The sequence below is a fragment of the Oryctolagus cuniculus genome, chromosome 11 (assembly GCF_051225735.1).
Source record: "Oryctolagus cuniculus isolate XC-2025 breed Fujian yellow rabbit chromosome 11, ASM5122573v1, whole genome shotgun sequence".
Taxonomy (NCBI): Eukaryota; Metazoa; Chordata; class Mammalia; order Lagomorpha; family Leporidae; genus Oryctolagus; species Oryctolagus cuniculus.
Window position 1 is genome coordinate 29,852,525 of NC_142877.1, and position 17,090 is coordinate 29,869,614.

Below are 17,090 nucleotides of genomic sequence, written 5' to 3' on the forward strand. Positions count from 1 at the left end.
TACAGTCTATTCTATAACTAACTGTGGCAGACACTATAAGATCCTCTCCTGAAAGGAACGTTCTTGGTTTTTAAACCCAAATGAGAGTTCCAGAAGAGAAACGTTAAGAAGGGAGGAAGGGAGGTGAAAGGGATTCTGGGAGGAGCTGGCTCTGCACTTCTGCCACTAATGCACCTCCTTCTCAAAGCCTCCAGAACGCCTGGTCTCCACGAGCAGGCCTTGCTCACGGCTTCAGGCATGGGCGGAAGCGCACGCTGCAGGAACTGCACTGTCCCTGGGTTTCCCCAGACTCTGCCCACATCCCTCAGCTGCTGGGAGCCTCATCATACACTCGGAAAACCAGCTTGAAGTCAGCTCACCTTTTTTTATTTTTTAAATTTATTTGAGAGAGAGAGAGAGAGAACTCCCATCTGCTGGTTCACTCCCCAGATGCCTTCAATGGCCAGGGCTGGGCCAGGATGAAGCCAGGAGCAGGGAACTCCATCCAGCTCTCCCATGTGGTGGCAGGGACCCAATTACTTGGGTAATTCACCTGCTGCCTTCCAGGTGGGGAGCTAGAGCCAGAATTGCACCCAGGGACTCGGATGGGCCATCTGGGCACCCTAACCGGCAACTTAACTGCCGGACCCAATGCCTGCCCCTTCCCCACTTCCGAATCTAGACCCCCCAGGAATTCTAGACTGACACTTTTCTCCCCCCAGAGACTTTCCCTAGAAGGAGGGACAAAGGCCAAGGTGATATCCCACAGCCAGACGAAAGCCCGACACAAGAAGCAGAGAGACCAATGGGTATGTGGTTTCTTGGCCCCACGGGAGGTGCAGGCTGGCCCCTGGGCAGCCCCCTGAGATGCAGGAGAAGCCGGGCCAGCGCCAGCAGGCCGCACTCACCTGCGCATCAGCTTCTTTACCTCCCGGTCCTCTTCTTCTTGGAGCTTCTGAATGAAGCTTTTAAGCACTGGCATCTCAAACTTGATGTACTGGGCCACCTGTGGAGGAAGCAGTTAGCCGGGCACTCTCTCCCAGCAGCCTTGCAAGCCCCCTAGCCATCCTGCTCATGCAAGGCCTGTGAAATCCGCATTTCTGCTGAACGCAGGATCTCCTACAGGGCGGGAGTGGAGCTGCCTTCCTCTCGGGGCTGGCACCAAGTCCGCGGGATGCCCGCGCCTCATTTACGCAGCTCCATCTCATAACCTCTCATTTTGCATCTCAGCTAGCCAGTCCTCAGAAAAGCACTTTCTCTTGATACGGTGATGCAGAGAGAACACCGAACCCGGGACGTTACAGAAATATCTCTGTACTTCCCGAAGGGAATCACACCGCTCAGAATGGCCACTTGTGTCTTAGCTCTCAAAAGAGGCACCCCAGACGTGGACTTGCTTCTGAGAGGCTGTGGGGTGCCTGCAGAGGAGTGGAACCATCTCCTCCCCCCAACCAGAATCTCCCTCCAGTCCCAATTTTATCAACGCTTCCCCAGAGGTGAGTACATGGCTCCACCCCATCAACGCTGGGCGTGGCTATGTGACTGGGTTTGGCCAATCGAAGGGTGCAGACTTAAGGTTTGCCAATGCTGGGCTCGGGGGTTTAGCAGGGTCTGGCCTGGTTTCTTGTGCTGTAGCCATCCACACTAGGAGCACTGCTGAGCAGCCACTGGCCCCTGAGCCTGCTCTCCGAACAGGACACCCAGGGCACACCTGAAGCCAGCCCACCTCCACCAGCAGAGCCACTGTCCCCAGCCTGCAGAATCGATAAGCAAAAACAGTGACTATTGGCTGTGTAAGGTGCTACCCTTGTGTGTGTGTGTGTGTGTGTGTTGTTACCAAAGCTAATGCTTAAGGTAACATCCCTGCTACCTTATTGATGTTGCAAAGAGACTGTCTGCAGAAACTTCTGAACCTTCTAACAATATCCGGGAAAGGCGTGAGAAATGGAGCCCCTCTCTCTCTCTCTAGCAATCTCTACGTGAGCACTACTCCAACAGCTCCCACAGGGCGCGCCCTCAACTGCCTTCAGGAATGGCAGAAAAAGGGGCCTGGTCCTTGGCCAAAAAGTCCTGCTGAGCCACCTCCCCCACCCCCACCCCCACCTCCCCCACCCCCACCCCCACCCCCACACCCCCACCCCCACCCTCCCCCACCCCCACCCTCAACTGCAGGACCCAGCAGAGTCGCCACCCTTCCAGGGACTGACCCCGCCCCCCAAGCCCCAGGGGACTCACGTCGTAGGTGACTTCCTCCACCTGGTCCTTCTCCATCAGAAACACCTTGGCAACCTGCTCACAGGGGCCCTGGAGGATCCGGGCGATCAGAGGGTAGTCGGTGGCCTTGAGTTTCTGTTTCTCTGTAACACAGAACCAGCAGCAGCGTGAGTGGGCTCAAGGCAGGGCCCAGCCAGACTGCACGCTGTAAGGCATGCGGCCATGTAATCAGGAGACCGGTTCGTAAATGCACTGTTAAACAAGTGTAGTAACAGCAGCCCCTCCCGCTCCCCTCCCCACAGCTGGACCACCATGCCTCTACCGCTTTGGAAGACGCCCCTTTGCAGGAGCTAGCTCGAGCAGTCTCTAGCGCAAAGTCAGCTCTTTTTTCGACTGGCAGCTGGGTGTCTGAGTTTGCTTACGGCCCATCTGGGCCACTCCCCAGCGGCCTCAGCCCACCAGCCCACCAGCTTTGGAAGCAGAAAACAGTGTCGAGTTTCCAAGACCCAAGCAACAAGCGAAGGAGGCAGAGGAACTTGGTGTTTTGAGTTAATTAAAAGTTTCGAAGGCCACTGTGCTCTTCAGACTCACCGCCGCTGGTATGGACCACGTACAAAGCAAACTCCTCCGCGGAATTCTCAATCTGACCAGGAGCAAAAGAAGCTGGTTGAAGGCACAGATTTACGCATTGCAACTTGGAGCCCATGCCTCCACAACATTGCAAAGCTGAATCAATTCTAGATTTGTTTATTTACGGCTCTCAGAGTGGTGACACGGGGCCCGAGCTGTGGTACAGTGGGCTAAGCTGCTGCCTGTGATGCTGGCATCCCATACTGGAACACCAGTTCGAGCCCCAGCTGCTCTACTTTTTTTTTTTTTTTTTTTTTTTTTTACAGAGTTAAACAGTGAAAGCAAGAGACAGAGAGAAAGGTCTTCCTTCCATTGGTTCACTCCTCAAATGGCCACTACAGTCGGAATTGCGCTGATCCAAAGCCAGGAGCCAGGTGCTTCCTCTTGGTCTCACATGAGGGTACAGGGGCCCAAGCACCTGGGCCATCCTCCACTGCCTTCCCAGGCCACAGTAGAGAGCTGGACTGGAAGAGGAGCAACCGGGACTAGAACCTGGTGCCCATATGGGATGCCAGTGCCACAGGCGGAGGATTAACCAAGTGAGCCATGGCACCAGCCCCTGCTCTACTTCTGATCCAGCTCCCCGCGTATGCACCTGAGAAGGCAGCAGAAGATGGCCCAGGTACGTGGGAGGCCCAGATGGAGTTCCAGATTCCTGGCTTCAGCCTGGCCCAGTCCCATTTAAGAAGTGCACCTGTAGATGGAAGATATCTCTCTCTCTCTCTCTCTCTCATCCTCTTTTCAAATAAACATAAATCTTTAACAAAAAAGAGTGATGCGATGGGACAGGTGGATTACTTCATCAATAGTAGACAGGGGCTGGCTGACAGTGGGTTAGACCACTGCCTGCAACCCCAGCATCCCTGAGTGAGATGGTTCAAGTCCTAGCTGCTCCCTGCTAATGCACCTTGGAAAGCAGTAGAAGATGGTCCAAGTACTTGGACCACTGCATCCACATAGAGACACAGATGAAGCTCCTGGCTTCTGACTTTGGCCTTGCTCCAGCTGTTGCAGCCATCTGGGGAATGAACCAGTGGCTGGAAGATCTCTCTCTCTCTCTCTCTCTCTCTCTCTCTGCCTCTCCTTCTCTCTCTGTATAAATCTGAATTTCAAATAAATAAATCTTAAAAAAAAAAAGAATCGCAGGGGGATTATGAAAAACACAGAGCAACAGGACCTTAAAGGGGTACACCCACTACCATTTGCACGTCTGTTTAACAGAGGAGTTTCCCTAACTCTGTTCCCGAGCCTCAGGTGAGGCTGATGCTGTGGGTCTGACCTTGAGTATGGGGGTGTCTAAAGAAGCCAAACTCTGCCTGGCACACTCCCCTCCAAAAAAACCTACATGGTCTCCCCCTAGTGGCTCCCAAGACGCATGTGGGGCCCCGCCCCCTGCTGCATCCCCAGGGAACTTGCCTTAAATTTGTTGAGCAGCAGCTTCAGCACCTGTGGCGTGGTCATGGTGCTGTTGATGCGGACGTTGGTGACGGAGCCGTAGGCAGGCGTGAACACGGACGTCTGCAGAGAGAGGGGTCCAGCTCAGGGCGGGAGTGAGGACAAACACAGCGCCCACTGTGCCACAGGTGGGCACAGTGACTGGGGTCCTCCAAACCGGCTCCCTGAGAGGCCCGTGGAGAGCCTAGCATCAGGACGTGGCAGAAGCAACGCTGGCCCAGGTCTGCTCTCTTCAGTTCACCTCCCCCAGGAAGCTCAGGGTGCTGGGTTTGTCAGGTGCCGTGGTTGGAGGTGGGCATGGACTCAGAAAACCACGGCCCTTCATCCAAGCCAAACAAGCACAAATTCCCCGCCCCTGGGGTTCGCCACCAGGGGGTCACTGAGCCCTGTCCCACCGCGCACGTGCTTTGGGGGCAGCAGGAGGAAAGGAGGGGTGAGCCAGCTTGGGACGGCCTGGGTGGGATGCTGACACCCCCAAATCTGAGAACTGCTGCCCTGCTTTGAGGTCAGCCCTTAACCAAGGGGAAAGCTAGATGTGCCACAGCAGACGGAGACTCACCCAGGGTGCAAGGTCAGGAGCTCTGCTCAGTGACCTTCCAGGGTACAGCAGGGTCCAGCCCCACTGAACCCACGCCCACCTGGGGGACCCCCTGACGGAGCTCCCAGCCAAACGCATAGCCACAACCCCAAGATTGAGCCACAAACACGTGGCTACCTGTGAGTCCCGCAGGGGACTTTGGCTGCAGCTGCCCAAGGAAGGGTCCGACAACCTCCCCCCACCCCCCGACCCCGGAGGCTGTCCCTTCCGCACCCCCACCCCTCGCCACGCTACCTTGTGGTTGTAGAAATGCCCATTGATGGAGAAGCGGTGGCGTCTGATTCGGCGCTGGTCGCTGGGCGTCCTCACGTTGCCACGGCGACGCACTCCAACGTCACTGCGCGTGCGCATCAGCTGAGGGGTGTCTTCCTGCAGGGGCTTCAGGCCCCTGGAGTCTGAGAAGGAAGAGGGAAATGAGCGGGCGCTGCTTGCCCACGATTGCCACTGCTACCACACCCACTGCCTCCCGGAAAACCTACTTTAAAAACAGTATTTTGAGCTGGGGCAGAAACATTTACTGGGAAGTAATAGAGTGAAAAGGCTCAGCACACAGACTTCGGAGCCAGACTCCTCGGGTTCCAATCCCAGCTCCACCACTGCCCAGTGTCTCCAGCCTCTCTGTGCCTAAGTTCTCTCATCTATACGATGGCGCTAATAACAAGCACCCACAGGACTGTCGGGAGGGTCTCAATGAGTGATCACACGAATAGCACTTAGCACAGCGCCTGGCAGGGGAGAAGCATGGTCGAAGGCTGTTGCACCTGCTGCAACGTGGCTGAGCCTTGAGGACGTTACGCTACGTGAAATAAGCCAGTTGCAAGAAGACAAACCCTACACAACGACACCTATGCACAGCCATTAGGGAAGTCAAAATCCCACCCAGAAAGTAGCATGGCAGTGCAAAGGGCTGGGGGCCACGGGGCATTATCGTTTAATGGGGGCAGCATTTCTGCTTTACAGAGTTCTGGAGATGGATGGTGGTGATGGCTGCACAACACGATGAGTGTATCTAATCCCACTGAACTGCCTGCTTCAGAGCAGTTTGGACTGGAAATGTTCTGTGTACTTTAACACAAGAAAAGCGCTAGGGTGAGGCGGGGCTGGCATTGGGGTGCAGTGGGTTAAGACACTGCCTGCGACACAGGCGCCCCAAATGAGTGTCAGTTCAAGTCTCAACTGCTCCACTTCCAATCTAGCTCCCTGCTAATGCACCTGGGAAAGCAGCAAAAGTTGGCCCAAGTGCTTGGGCCTCTGACACCCATGTGGGAGACCAAGATGGAGTTCTTCACTCCTGGCTCCTGGCTTCAGCCTGGCCCAGCCCTGGCTGCTGTAGCCATCTGGGGAGGGAACCAGTGGATGGAAGATCTCTCTCTGTCTCTCTCTTTCCTTCTCTCTCCGTATCTCTGTCTTTCAAATAAATAAATAAATCTTTAAAAAAAAAATGTGCACCCTGGGAGGCTGCAATGATGGCTCAAGTAGTTGAGTCCCTGCCAACCACATGGGAGACTAGAACTGAATTCCTGGCTCCTGGTTCCGGCCTCACCCAGCCCCAGCTGTTGCAGGCATTTGGCGAATGAACTAGAGGATGGGAGATCTGTGTGTGTGTGTGTGTGTGTGTGTGTGTGTCTTGTCTGTCTCCAATAAATGTTTTTTAATAAAAAGAATAGTATTTTCTCAAAAAGAAAAAGTACACCACTTGTATAAAAACGGGGAGAGAGCAGCTACAGCCAACCGCAGGGGTGTGTCAGGGCACTGGTGTTTGTGCCAAGTATTTGCAGGGAATACTTCAGGAGATTTGGTCAGGTTGCTCCTGGGGAGAGAAACTCGATATTGGGAGGATGAAGTGGGAACTTTTCCATTCTTTCCTCTTAACACTTTGTGAATCCTGGGCCAAGCGAATTGTATATATTCAGAGAGAAGCCGCAGCTCCCAGCCCCCGGCACAGCGGTCTCCCTGCAGCTGGTCCCTCCCAGAGGCAACGCCCACCGTGCCCGTACCTGTGGGGCTCAGCGCCTGCTCGCTCTCGGCTGGGGCGTCCACCTCTGAGATCTGAATGTTGGGCATGGTGAGGGGCTTCAGGATGGTGCTGGGGGCAGAGACAAAGCAAAGGGGCACCGTTTTAGCCCTACAGGGAGCCCTTCCCCTCCCTTCGCCCCACCCCTGCCAGGGCGTGCTTTGCTTGTGTCACTAGATGCTGGCCCGGCTCCCAGGCTGCGCACTGGGTAGGGAGGGCGGGCTCCTGGGGAGCGAAATTCTCTCCCAGCATCTGGAGCAACACAGGCACCCAATTCATCAGCCCAGAACAGAGAAGGCGAGGACAAAACCCATGTGTTGCCTGCGCTCGGTTTCTAAGCACATACAGGCTCTACGGCTTGTTTGGAAAACCAAATAATGGCTATCTGTTCCTCAGGACAGGATTCTAGTTCAGGATCGTTTATGTTGGAGGAGGAGCTCATGCAGGGCTGCTGGGGTCTACAGGGAGTGGCGAGGTACAGACCAGGCAGCAGCAGGCCCAGGGCGGTGTGCAGTGTTCCCGGCATTGCAAGGACTTGGTCCTCAGCAAGGACCACAAGGCAGAGAGCAGACCTGTGCGCACAAGCAACTCCTTGAAGCCACAAAGGACCACAGGAGCAGCTCAGAGACACACCCCCCAAATCAACAGAGGATCTGGCGCCCGAAAAATCATGCCTGATCAATGAGGACCACCCCGTGGGGAAAGGAGGCGGGGCTCCCTGGGATACGGCTGCTATAAGCCTCATGCTCCAGGGAGGATCATTTCAGGGAGGAAAATTAAAATAGAAAATCTGAAAGAACTTCCTACCGTAGTACAAGTTCACAGCAAATGGTATCACAAGATGGGGCTATTTTGGTGCAAAAATGTTTTTGACATCCATGGGTCATTTGTTCATCACACACATCTTCCATCAACTTTTTAAAGGCTCTTTCTGGGGCTGGTGCTGTGGCATAATAGGTTAGATCTCTGCTTGTGGCACCGGCATCCCATATGGGCACCGGTTCACGTTCCAGCTGCTCCTGTTCTGATCCAGCTCCCCTGCTTCTGGCATGGGAAAGCAGTAGAAGATGGCCCAAGCACTTGGGCCCCTGCACCTGCATGGGAGACCTGGGAGAAACTCCTGGCTCCTGGCTTTGGATTGGCCCAGCTTTGGCCACTGAGGCCATCTGGGGAGTGAACCAGCGATAGAAGACCTTTCTCTCTCTCTCACTTTCTGTAACTCTATCTTTCAAATAAACAAATAAAATATTAAAAAAAAATACTCCTTCCATAACCACGGACTTCCGAGCCCCAGAATAGATGTGGTCAGGGCCTCTTGGGAGTGACAAACACTTTGTACTGTAGTGGCCACTCCTACAACCTGGTCCAAAGCCCTTTCTCTTGCTGCAGCAGAAACTGGTCCAGGCACGTGCTGTATCATAGCCAGCGCCTGGGACCGCATTATTTGCCTTCCCTACAAATTTGCTCAAGGCATTTATGGGTTCCAAGGTAGGAATGCTACAGAGAAAAGAGAAGAAAACGAGCATGCAGAGGGAAGCCCCCGCGGCAGGCCCAGCCGAAGGCCACGGGGTCAAGCAGAGAGTCAAAAACCATCTCCTGGAGGGAACGGAATATAACGGATTCTGGGGGTCGGGATCAGGGTGTGGAAATCAAATACAGCAGCGAAAGCGCTGAAAGCAAAGCCAAGTTAGACGAAACCGAAGAACCGTGACCGGGCGTCAGGGTGCCACAGCGCCTCCTCCATAAACTCCTCTGAAAGGAAGCAGCTCGGCCCCAGGGTGTGGTCTCCCTGTAGGTCTCTCTCGATTGTAGAAAAAGAGAGGGATTTGGCCGTGGAGTTCAACAAAATGTTCCACGCAGCCAACAGAGAGGGCTTGGTCTTCACTGCAGTCAGAACAAACACCACTGTGGTTTTGGCTGAGGGGCCGGCACGCTCCACCCAGGCTCCGGCCCGAAGGCAGCCAACATCAGCAAGTTCCCGGAGAAAGCAGGGCCAGGCACTGGGTCCCAGGGCCTCGCCAGGGGCCACTCCTCAGCTGGCCCCAGGGGTGAGGGTGGCTGGGGAAGACTGGGCCTTCACAGACCTTCCCATAGGGACCTGGCCAAGGGGACCCCTCCCCCATGCTCCTGACCACCCCACCAGGCCTCAGCTCCAGTGTGGCCTGAGAGAGCAGAGCCCTGGCTGCGCTCACGTGGCTGGCTCTAGACAGGGTCTGACCATGCCTCTTGTCCACACAAGGGTCAAGCTCTCTGTGTCCCCAGGGCGGGGCCACTCTAGGAGGGGTGGTCCCAGTGGGGAGGCCGCCACCTGCCTAGCTTGTCACTGGCAACACCCCCGAAGAGATGCAGAATTCTCCTCCCTGACTCAGTGCCTCCCCTGCTCAACCTGACCTCACTTAGCCACTGTGGTGACAGCACGGAGGCGCAGTCACGCCAACAAATGCCTAAGCCCAAAGCAGGGGGCAGTGGGGGTGCTGGGAACCGAGGCCAGGATCCGGGCGGCGGGAAGGAACTGGCATTTACCTGCTGGGGGACACGGAGAATGGCCCCCCGCACCTCCCAGCCCTGCCCGGCCCCACTCACCCCTGAGCGCCCAAGTTGCAGCCGGAGTGCCAGGAGGAAGAGGACGGAGGGGGCCGCAGGCGCTCGTTGTCATCCTGCATCTGCAGCCGGATGGGCCGGCGCAGCCCCCACGAGATGTTCAGCAGCCCCTCCACGATGAACTCATCTTCTTCCTGCCCACAGAGCAAGTGACCCATCGGCCTGGTGAGCCCCGACCCGCGTGGAGGGCACAGATGACGGCACGCTTAGTGCGCCCCAAATGGGTGCACCCCGACTGCACTCACAGGCCATGAACTGCACTCACACGCTCCTGGAACCTGCTGCGAGCCTCAGCCCCTGACCTCACTGGTCAGCGCACGGGCCGGTGCCAGGTTCACATCCGCCCGTGCAAACAGCAGACACATCTTCTGTGGGTTCCACATTCACGACTTCAAAGGAGTCAGAACTCTTTCAAAGTGAGACCTCCCTTGCCACAGAAGCAAGCAGTGAATTCTTTTTTTCAAATACTTGTAACTATAGCATCATTAAATGTCTTTGAAATGATTTTAAATTTTTAACTGACACATAATTGTATGTATTTATAGGGTAAGGAAGTGAATTCTTGAACTGGCTACTTTCTCGCTCCCTACTCTAGAAAACCATGTCTTTAGCTATAACAAGTACCTAGCAATCGGACCTGCTGGGTGAAGGAGGCTTAAGGCAGTATTTCCCCAAGTTTATTCTGCAGAACACTGGCTCCTCTGCTATGCGCACTGTTTCCTTAAAAGGGTGTCAAGCGACGGTGAGCTCAGAGAGGCGGCATTCATCAGATCTCATAAGCACAGGACGCCCGGTGCTTACAATAAGCTCACGAGCCACATGACAGCGCTCCAGGAGGTGGAAAAAAAAAAACCTGTAGGAATTCTAAATCCATACTCCAAAGGCGATGACTAATAAGGGGTTCACGTGGGCAGTTACATGCTCTATCCCAAAGAAGTGGGTTTCGTTCATGAGCACGCACCCTTTATTCATGAAACTCTGAGGATCTGTCCTATAGGACCTACCCCAGGAAAGCTGTCTAAGAAGCAAAATCTTGCTCATGGCCCAGCCACCAAGGTATAGAAGACTCGGGGGCTGGTGTCGAGGTGCAGCTGGTTAAGCAGTTATCTGTAATGCTGGTATCCCATAGGAGTGTGGGTTTGAGTCCTGGCTGCTCCACTCTGATTCAGCTCCCTGCTAATGCACCTGGGAAGGCAGCAGAAGATGGTCCAAGTCCTTGCGCTCCTGCCATCCAGGTAGGAGACCCAGATGGAGTTCCTGTTTCCTGGCTTAGGACTTGCCCAGCCCCGGCTGTTGTGGCCATTTGGGGAGTGAACCTATAGATGGGAGACCTCTCTTTCTCTCTCTCTGTCTCTCTCCCTCTCTCTCCTTCTCTTTCTCTCTCTGTCTCCCTCCCTGTCTGTAACTCTACCTTTCAAATAAATAAAAAATTAACCTTTAAACAAACAAACAGCAACGATTAGAGGACAGGGCCTAAGAGGGTCAGGCCTCCTCTCCCAGCCTTGGACAAACCTATGGGAACCCAGGCTTTGTGGCAGGGTCCAGGAGTGTCAGACCCAGGCCACGGGCACATCTTTAGGACAAGCCCCGTGGGTGAACGTGACACCTGCTCAATAAACAAGCCACCTGGGCTCCAGGACAAGCCTTGTGGGGAAGGAGAGGACATACGAGGGCAGGAGGGGAGCAGAACAATTCAGAACACTGGGGATCCTGGCAAGATGGGTTTTATGTAAGCAGAGAGTGAAATAGAGCCTTCCGGCTGGTCCTACTGCAGGACTGAAGGGCAGAGTCTAACCCAAAATAGGACTTGGCCTACTTGGAGTGGTTTGGGGCATACAGAAAAGACTACTGTACCCCACACACTGTCCTTACCCAGCCTGTCTCGGGAGCTGAAATTCCACCATCTGCTATCCCTTCGTGTGGATTAAATCACCACAGCTTGATAACCCAGAAGTCTGTCTTGAAGGGTACTACACATACCTTCTTATCAGTCAAGAACGCTTGAGTATAAGTTACCCTACCAGGTGGCTTCATAACTCACATCTATCTGATAGCAGGCTTTACAGAAATGGATACGGGATGGGTAAGCTTAGCTTCAGGCCGGGGATGGGGAGAGTCATGTGGGTACCAGAGGGCATTCCAAGAAGGCAGCCCGCAGATAGCCACAGGCGGGGGGATGGCCCAGTGTCACCACCAAGACTTCTACGGCTCCCTCAGGTCCCTGCACAGAGGTGTGCACGGGGCACCAGGTGAGGTCCCCGAAGCCCTCCCTCGGGAGCCACACCGCCCAGCTGCACTTCCAGAGGGAGTCTCTGAACACTAACACTCCTCCTTTTCAGGACGAAACCATGCCTGGGGCCTCCTTCCCAAGAACCCCTGGGGCCTTGGCTAACACCAGAAATGAGGAAGGGGCCGGTCTCTATGGCAGGAGGGAGCTCAGGGTCCCTCAGAGCCAGGAGACACAGAGACAGACAGGGCGTCCCCAGCACAGCCTCCCAGCCTTCCCTTGGGGGCGCCGTACCTCTCGGTGCCGGAGCTGCAGGTTCTGGCCCTGGTAGTACAAGTTGTAGGTCTTGAGGTGCAGGAGAAGTTCATTCCTTAGTGGGGGAAATACAACAGGTGTAACCAGCCCATGTGACACCAGTTAGAACAAAGTCTTTCCTTTCTCACCTCTGTCCAGGCCTCTGTCGCCCCACTTTGAGTGTCCGTCTACATGTGTGTATACCCCCTCCCAAATACCCATAGCATTCCATCGCCACCACCCCGCATCACCGCCTGCCCCCAGGACCAAGGTCAAGTGTAAACGCCACCCGGGAAACAGACTGAATGGAAGTAGCATCCCCAGCAATACCTCCCCCAGGCGGGGGGACAGGCCGTGGCACCTCTCCCAGGCCTCTGTGCCGTCAAGGGCACTGTAAGCGAGGGATGGACGACCCCCATAGGCCTTCGCAGGACTCAGAAACTCCTGGGCTTTTCAGAAGAGTGAAAGCAAGAGATCTGAACCGCACTGACGGGGCTCCAGAGACGTGACCTTCTCCTGTGCTTAGCAGCCCACCAGCTGCCATCAGCAGGGCAATGGGTGAGTAAAGGGAGCCGTGGTCAGTGACACGGCGCAAATGAGAATGAACTACGGAGACACAGGGTGGAGGAAGCTCACGGGCCATTCTATGGTTTCAGTTATGTAAAGACCTAAAATGCAGAGTTAAGATTTGGGATAGGGCCTTCCATGGGGAGTTGTGACAAGCAGCGGGGGTGAGGGGCTTCTGGGCCTGGGCAATGTTCTTTTTCAGTTTATAAAAATTTAAACGAGGGGCCGGCTTTGTGGCATAGTGGGTAAAGCCGATACCTGAGACACCAGCATCTCACATGGGTGCTAGTTGGTGTCCCGGCTGCTCCACTTCCAATCCAGCTCCCTGCTAAGGGCCTGGGAAAGCAGCAGAAGATGGTCCAAGTGCTTGGGCCTCTGCACCCGCATAGGAGACCTGGATGAAGCTCCTGGCTCTGGCCTGGCCCAGCCCTGGCCATTGCAGCCATTTGGGGAGTGAACCAGCAGATCTCTCTCTTTCCTCCTCTCTCTGTGTAACTCTACCTTTCAAATACATAAATAAATATTGAAAAAAAAAAAGAATGAAAAATAAAAATTTTAAAAATTAAAAAAAAAAAACACCTTGGAAACGCCACATCTCAAGTCTGGTATCAGGCCTCGCGCGCTACCAGGTACCGGTTTCAGATGGCCGTGCTGGGTGGGAGCCCAGCTGGACCGGATGTGGCCAGAGAGGATCCCGCACGCCGTTTCTGATGGGGGAAATCCCTCGCGGGACTGAGAACACGTGAAGCGAGTGGTTTCTGCACTGCAGGCCTGGGGTTTGTCCCTAGGGGTCCATGCACTGGAGGCCCGGGCTGCAGTGTGGTGGGGAGGAGGATGGGGGCCTCTGGCCCCAGGAGCCCAGTCCCCTGCTGGCTGGGATTAGGGTGGCCCTGGGGCCCTCATTTGGTCCTTGTGCAGGTGAGCTGTTAGGAAAGGCTGACCTGGGCCCTGAGTCACGCGCTGGCTTCCCATGTGGCGACACGATCGCCCCCTCTTACACGTGTCCCCGCCACGCGGATACCGCCCGCCATCAGGGCCCCAGCAGAACCACACTCACGTCAGCACCACGCAACCTTGAACTTCCACAACAGTGAGCTAACGCGCCCTCTGCGTCAGAGATGTTCCCAGCCCCGGGTGTTCTGCTCCAGCAACAGAACACAGACTGACACAGGGCTGCTGTGGCTTCTGCCTGTGCTCGGGCAAGAAGGGGCAGAGCTCAGGCCTTGCAAACCCAGAATTTGGATGGTGCCAGCAGTCAAAAACCGCCAGAAACTCCAAGCAACTCTTGACGGGTACAACCTAGCCACACGGGGGTAACGGTGAACAAGCCAAAAGGAATTAGCGAGCAGTGTGACTCCAAATGCCCTAAGCGAAAGCCTGCCAGGGTTTAAACCCGTGCCCGGCAGTGGTGTGCCAGAGGCCTTCCTCTGTTAACTAAGCTTGTTTCTGAGTTGCGGTGGAGGCCTTCCCAAGGTCAGGAGCAGAAAAAGGGAGGAAGCTGGCCTGGGAATGAAATGTGCTTGTTATCTCTGCGTGTCGGTGGAGTTGCTATCTGCTTGGGTGTGTGTGTGTTAGCACTGACCAATGGCCAGCGCTGTGGCATGGCAGACTAAGCCTCCGCCCACGGCGCAGGAATCCCACATGGGTGCCAGTTCATGTCCTCCTCTTTTGACCCAGCTCTCGGCTGTGGCCTGGGAAAGCACTAGAGGATAGCCCAAGTGCTTGGGCCCCTGCACCCACATGGGAGTCCCAGAAGAAACTTCTGGGTCCTGGCTCCAGTAGTTGCAGCCAATTGAGGAATGAACCAGCGGACAGAAGACCTTTCTCTCTCTCTCTTTCTCTCTGTAACTCTGGCTCTCAAATAAATAAATTTTGAAAAAATCTAAAAAAAAAAAAAAAACTAGCTAAAGCTGTAACTTAAAAAAAAAAAGGCAAAGTAACCAATACGTTAACTCCCAGACATCAAAACATATCCTCAACCTTACTTACCATTCGAAAAAGACCATCTGGGTCAACCCCCTCACCGTAGTGCAAGTTTGAGTTCAAGAGACTTCAGTGCGTGAAAAACAGTGAGCCCTCTCCCTCTATGCAGTGGGCACCTGAGCCGAGTTTAGCCCAGGGACAAAGCACCCTGGGGCCCCAGGGGGACCTCAGGCTGGACACGGAGCTGCGTCTCAGGCCATCCCAGCTGCTCTAACAAAGTGCACAGACCTGGAGGCCTCCACCCAGCAGAACCCAGTCCAGGATGTAGAAAAGTTCAAGGTCAAAGTGCCAGCGGTTCAGTGCCTGGTAAAGGCCAGGACCCCACGTGGCAGAAGGGCCATGGTCAGGACCCAGGCACCTCCAAAAAGTACCATCTCTTAAGACCACCATCTTGGGAGCCAGGTTTCAACACAGGGACCTCGAGAGACCACAGAACATTCACACCACAGCAAGCAGCCACCAGCCAACTCCTCCTCCTGGAAGCCTTCCAGAACTGCACCTCCTTAGAACCACCCCTGACCCGCAAAGGTCTTGACTCTGCCTTCACTTCACTCCCCAGGCCAGGCTTCCCTGGCTTGGTGGCGGGGGTGGGGGTGGAGTCGGGCCGTGGCTTCATCTACAGCAGCAGCCACGCTGATGCACTCACTGGCCCAAGTTCAACTGCTTGGCTTCTTGTCACACACAAGTTCCCAGGCTCTCTGATGCGCACAGGAGGCCCCTCTGACAGTGGCTTCCACTCACCCACAACGCCCCCCTCCCCTCCAAGGAAGTGGCCACCGGGGACACAGCATGAAGCAGAAGTCTTACTTGGAAATGTATTTATCTTGTCCACATGGGACGAGGGAAGTTTGGGGAGTGTAGTCCATCCTTCTTTGCTCTTCTCATCAGAAAGAGGCCTGTACACAAAAGAGAAAGACAGAGGTGATGGTCAGGTGCATCCCTGGGACCTTGGCAGAACCTCAGAGAATGGGAGGGGGTGACGCTCACAGAATTGGACCCTGTAGCTTTCCGTCCCTGTCCCCCAGGCCAGCAGCTCACGCTGCCCAACGCTGACGCTGGGCTGGTGAGACACTGCTCTGCTGGCTGCTGCCTCTGAGGACAAAACACCGGAAGGGAAGAGGACAGATGCCCCAGCTCAGCTGTTCCCAAGGGTGACGGCGGTCCCCTCCCCATGGGACCTTCACGGGGACAGCTCCGATCCTACTCCGGGATCCTGAAGATGGGCAAATCACCAAAATACCCAAATTTGAACTTCAGAAAGTTCGGGAGACACAGAATTAAAGTTAGCTTATTTTGGCATGCGGGAAGCCCTGAACGCCATGCAAAGTTTTCTCAGAACGTGCACTGTCCGTACACTTTTTGAAGACGCCCCGTCGAGCTGGGTGCCAAAAATCACAGCACATACGACGGCCGTCACGAAAATAGGACTGCGTGAAAGGCAATGTAATGACCTGGGAAAATGAAAATACAAGTTACAAAACTGAGTCCAGTTTTGTTTAAAACACATGTACAGGGGGCCGGCGTTGTGGCATACGGGGTAAAGCCCCCACCTGCAGTGCTGGCACCCCAGATAGGCACCGGTTCACGTCCAGGCTGCTCCCTGCTAATGCACCTGGGAAAGCAGCGGAGGATGGCACAAGTGCTTGGGCCCCTGCAGCCACATGGCAGACCTGGATGGAGCTCCTGGCTCCTGCATTCAGCCTGGCCCAGCCCTTGCCAATACAGCCATTTGGGGTGTGAACCAGTGGATGGAAGACCTCTCTTTCTGTCTCTCTCTCTCTCTTTCAAACAAACAATCCAATTCAAAAATGGGTGAAATTCTCCAGCGAATTTCTCCAAATATGGTAGGAGAATAGCTACCACGCACATGGAAGGGCACTCCCGGACCTGAGCCAAAGAAGGGGAGAGTGAGATGGAACAATAAAGCCCAGGGTGTTTGCATGGAAGAGGAACAGCTGTGACACATGGCTAGAACGTCCTGGAGGAGGGCAACGCTGCTGGACGAGATGCAGGGCTCCAGGCCAAGGCCGGGAGGATGTCCATGCTGCCCATGAGGACACCAGCAATGCTGGAGGGGCCTCGTCCCCAGGCCCGTGGCAGAAGCCTGAGGCAGGCCCACAGAACCCCCTGGCGTAGACAAGGAGCAGAGGGTTGATCTAGGGCCCAGGAGAGCGATAGCGAGGGCTCCCAGGGAGAGAGCCCTGGTACCCGAGGCCAGGAGGACAAATGAGGTCCAGGGGCGAGACGAGGGACAGGGGCAGGGCCAAGGGCAGGGCTTGGAGGAACTGACGCCCGCAGGTCAGGCATTGGCAGAGGGGAGGAGGGAGTAGAGGGACACAGAACCCCAGAAGCTCAGAAAACCAGGTGCCTCAAGGAGGCCGCGGTCAGCAGAGCCAGGAGCTGGGGTAAGAGCCCGCGAACGGGAAGCCAGGAGCAGCCCCAAAAGAAACCACACGAAGTCACGAGGGACTTCCACCAGTGCCAATTCTACAGCGGGGCTGCAGTAGGAACCAGATGAGTGGCACCCG

General features: G+C 55.2%; 1 protein-coding gene across 8 annotated transcripts in view; it reads right to left on the reverse strand.

Annotated features, from left to right (window-relative positions):
- Nucleotides 1–17,090, reverse strand: part of RASSF2 (Ras association domain family member 2) — a 37,332-nt gene that overhangs the window by 4,350 nt on the left and 15,892 nt on the right. For all 8 annotated transcript variants that reach the window (XM_089307245.1, XM_051845283.3, XM_051845284.3 and 5 more), the window contains 9 exons: nt 15,370–15,458; nt 12,013–12,088; nt 9,474–9,625; nt 6,874–6,962; nt 5,111–5,271; nt 4,240–4,341; nt 2,785–2,836; nt 2,215–2,336; nt 888–985 (listed from right to left, as the gene is read on the reverse strand). In XM_089307245.1, the coding sequence (XP_089163371.1) occupies nt 888–985; nt 2,215–2,336; nt 2,785–2,836; nt 4,240–4,341; nt 5,111–5,271; nt 6,874–6,962; nt 9,474–9,625; nt 12,013–12,088; nt 15,370–15,428 (911 nt within the window). In that variant the 5' untranslated portion in view covers nt 15,429–15,458. The remainder of the gene's footprint in view (nt 1–887; nt 986–2,214; nt 2,337–2,784; nt 2,837–4,239; nt 4,342–5,110; nt 5,272–6,873; nt 6,963–9,473; nt 9,626–12,012; nt 12,089–15,369; nt 15,459–17,090) is intronic.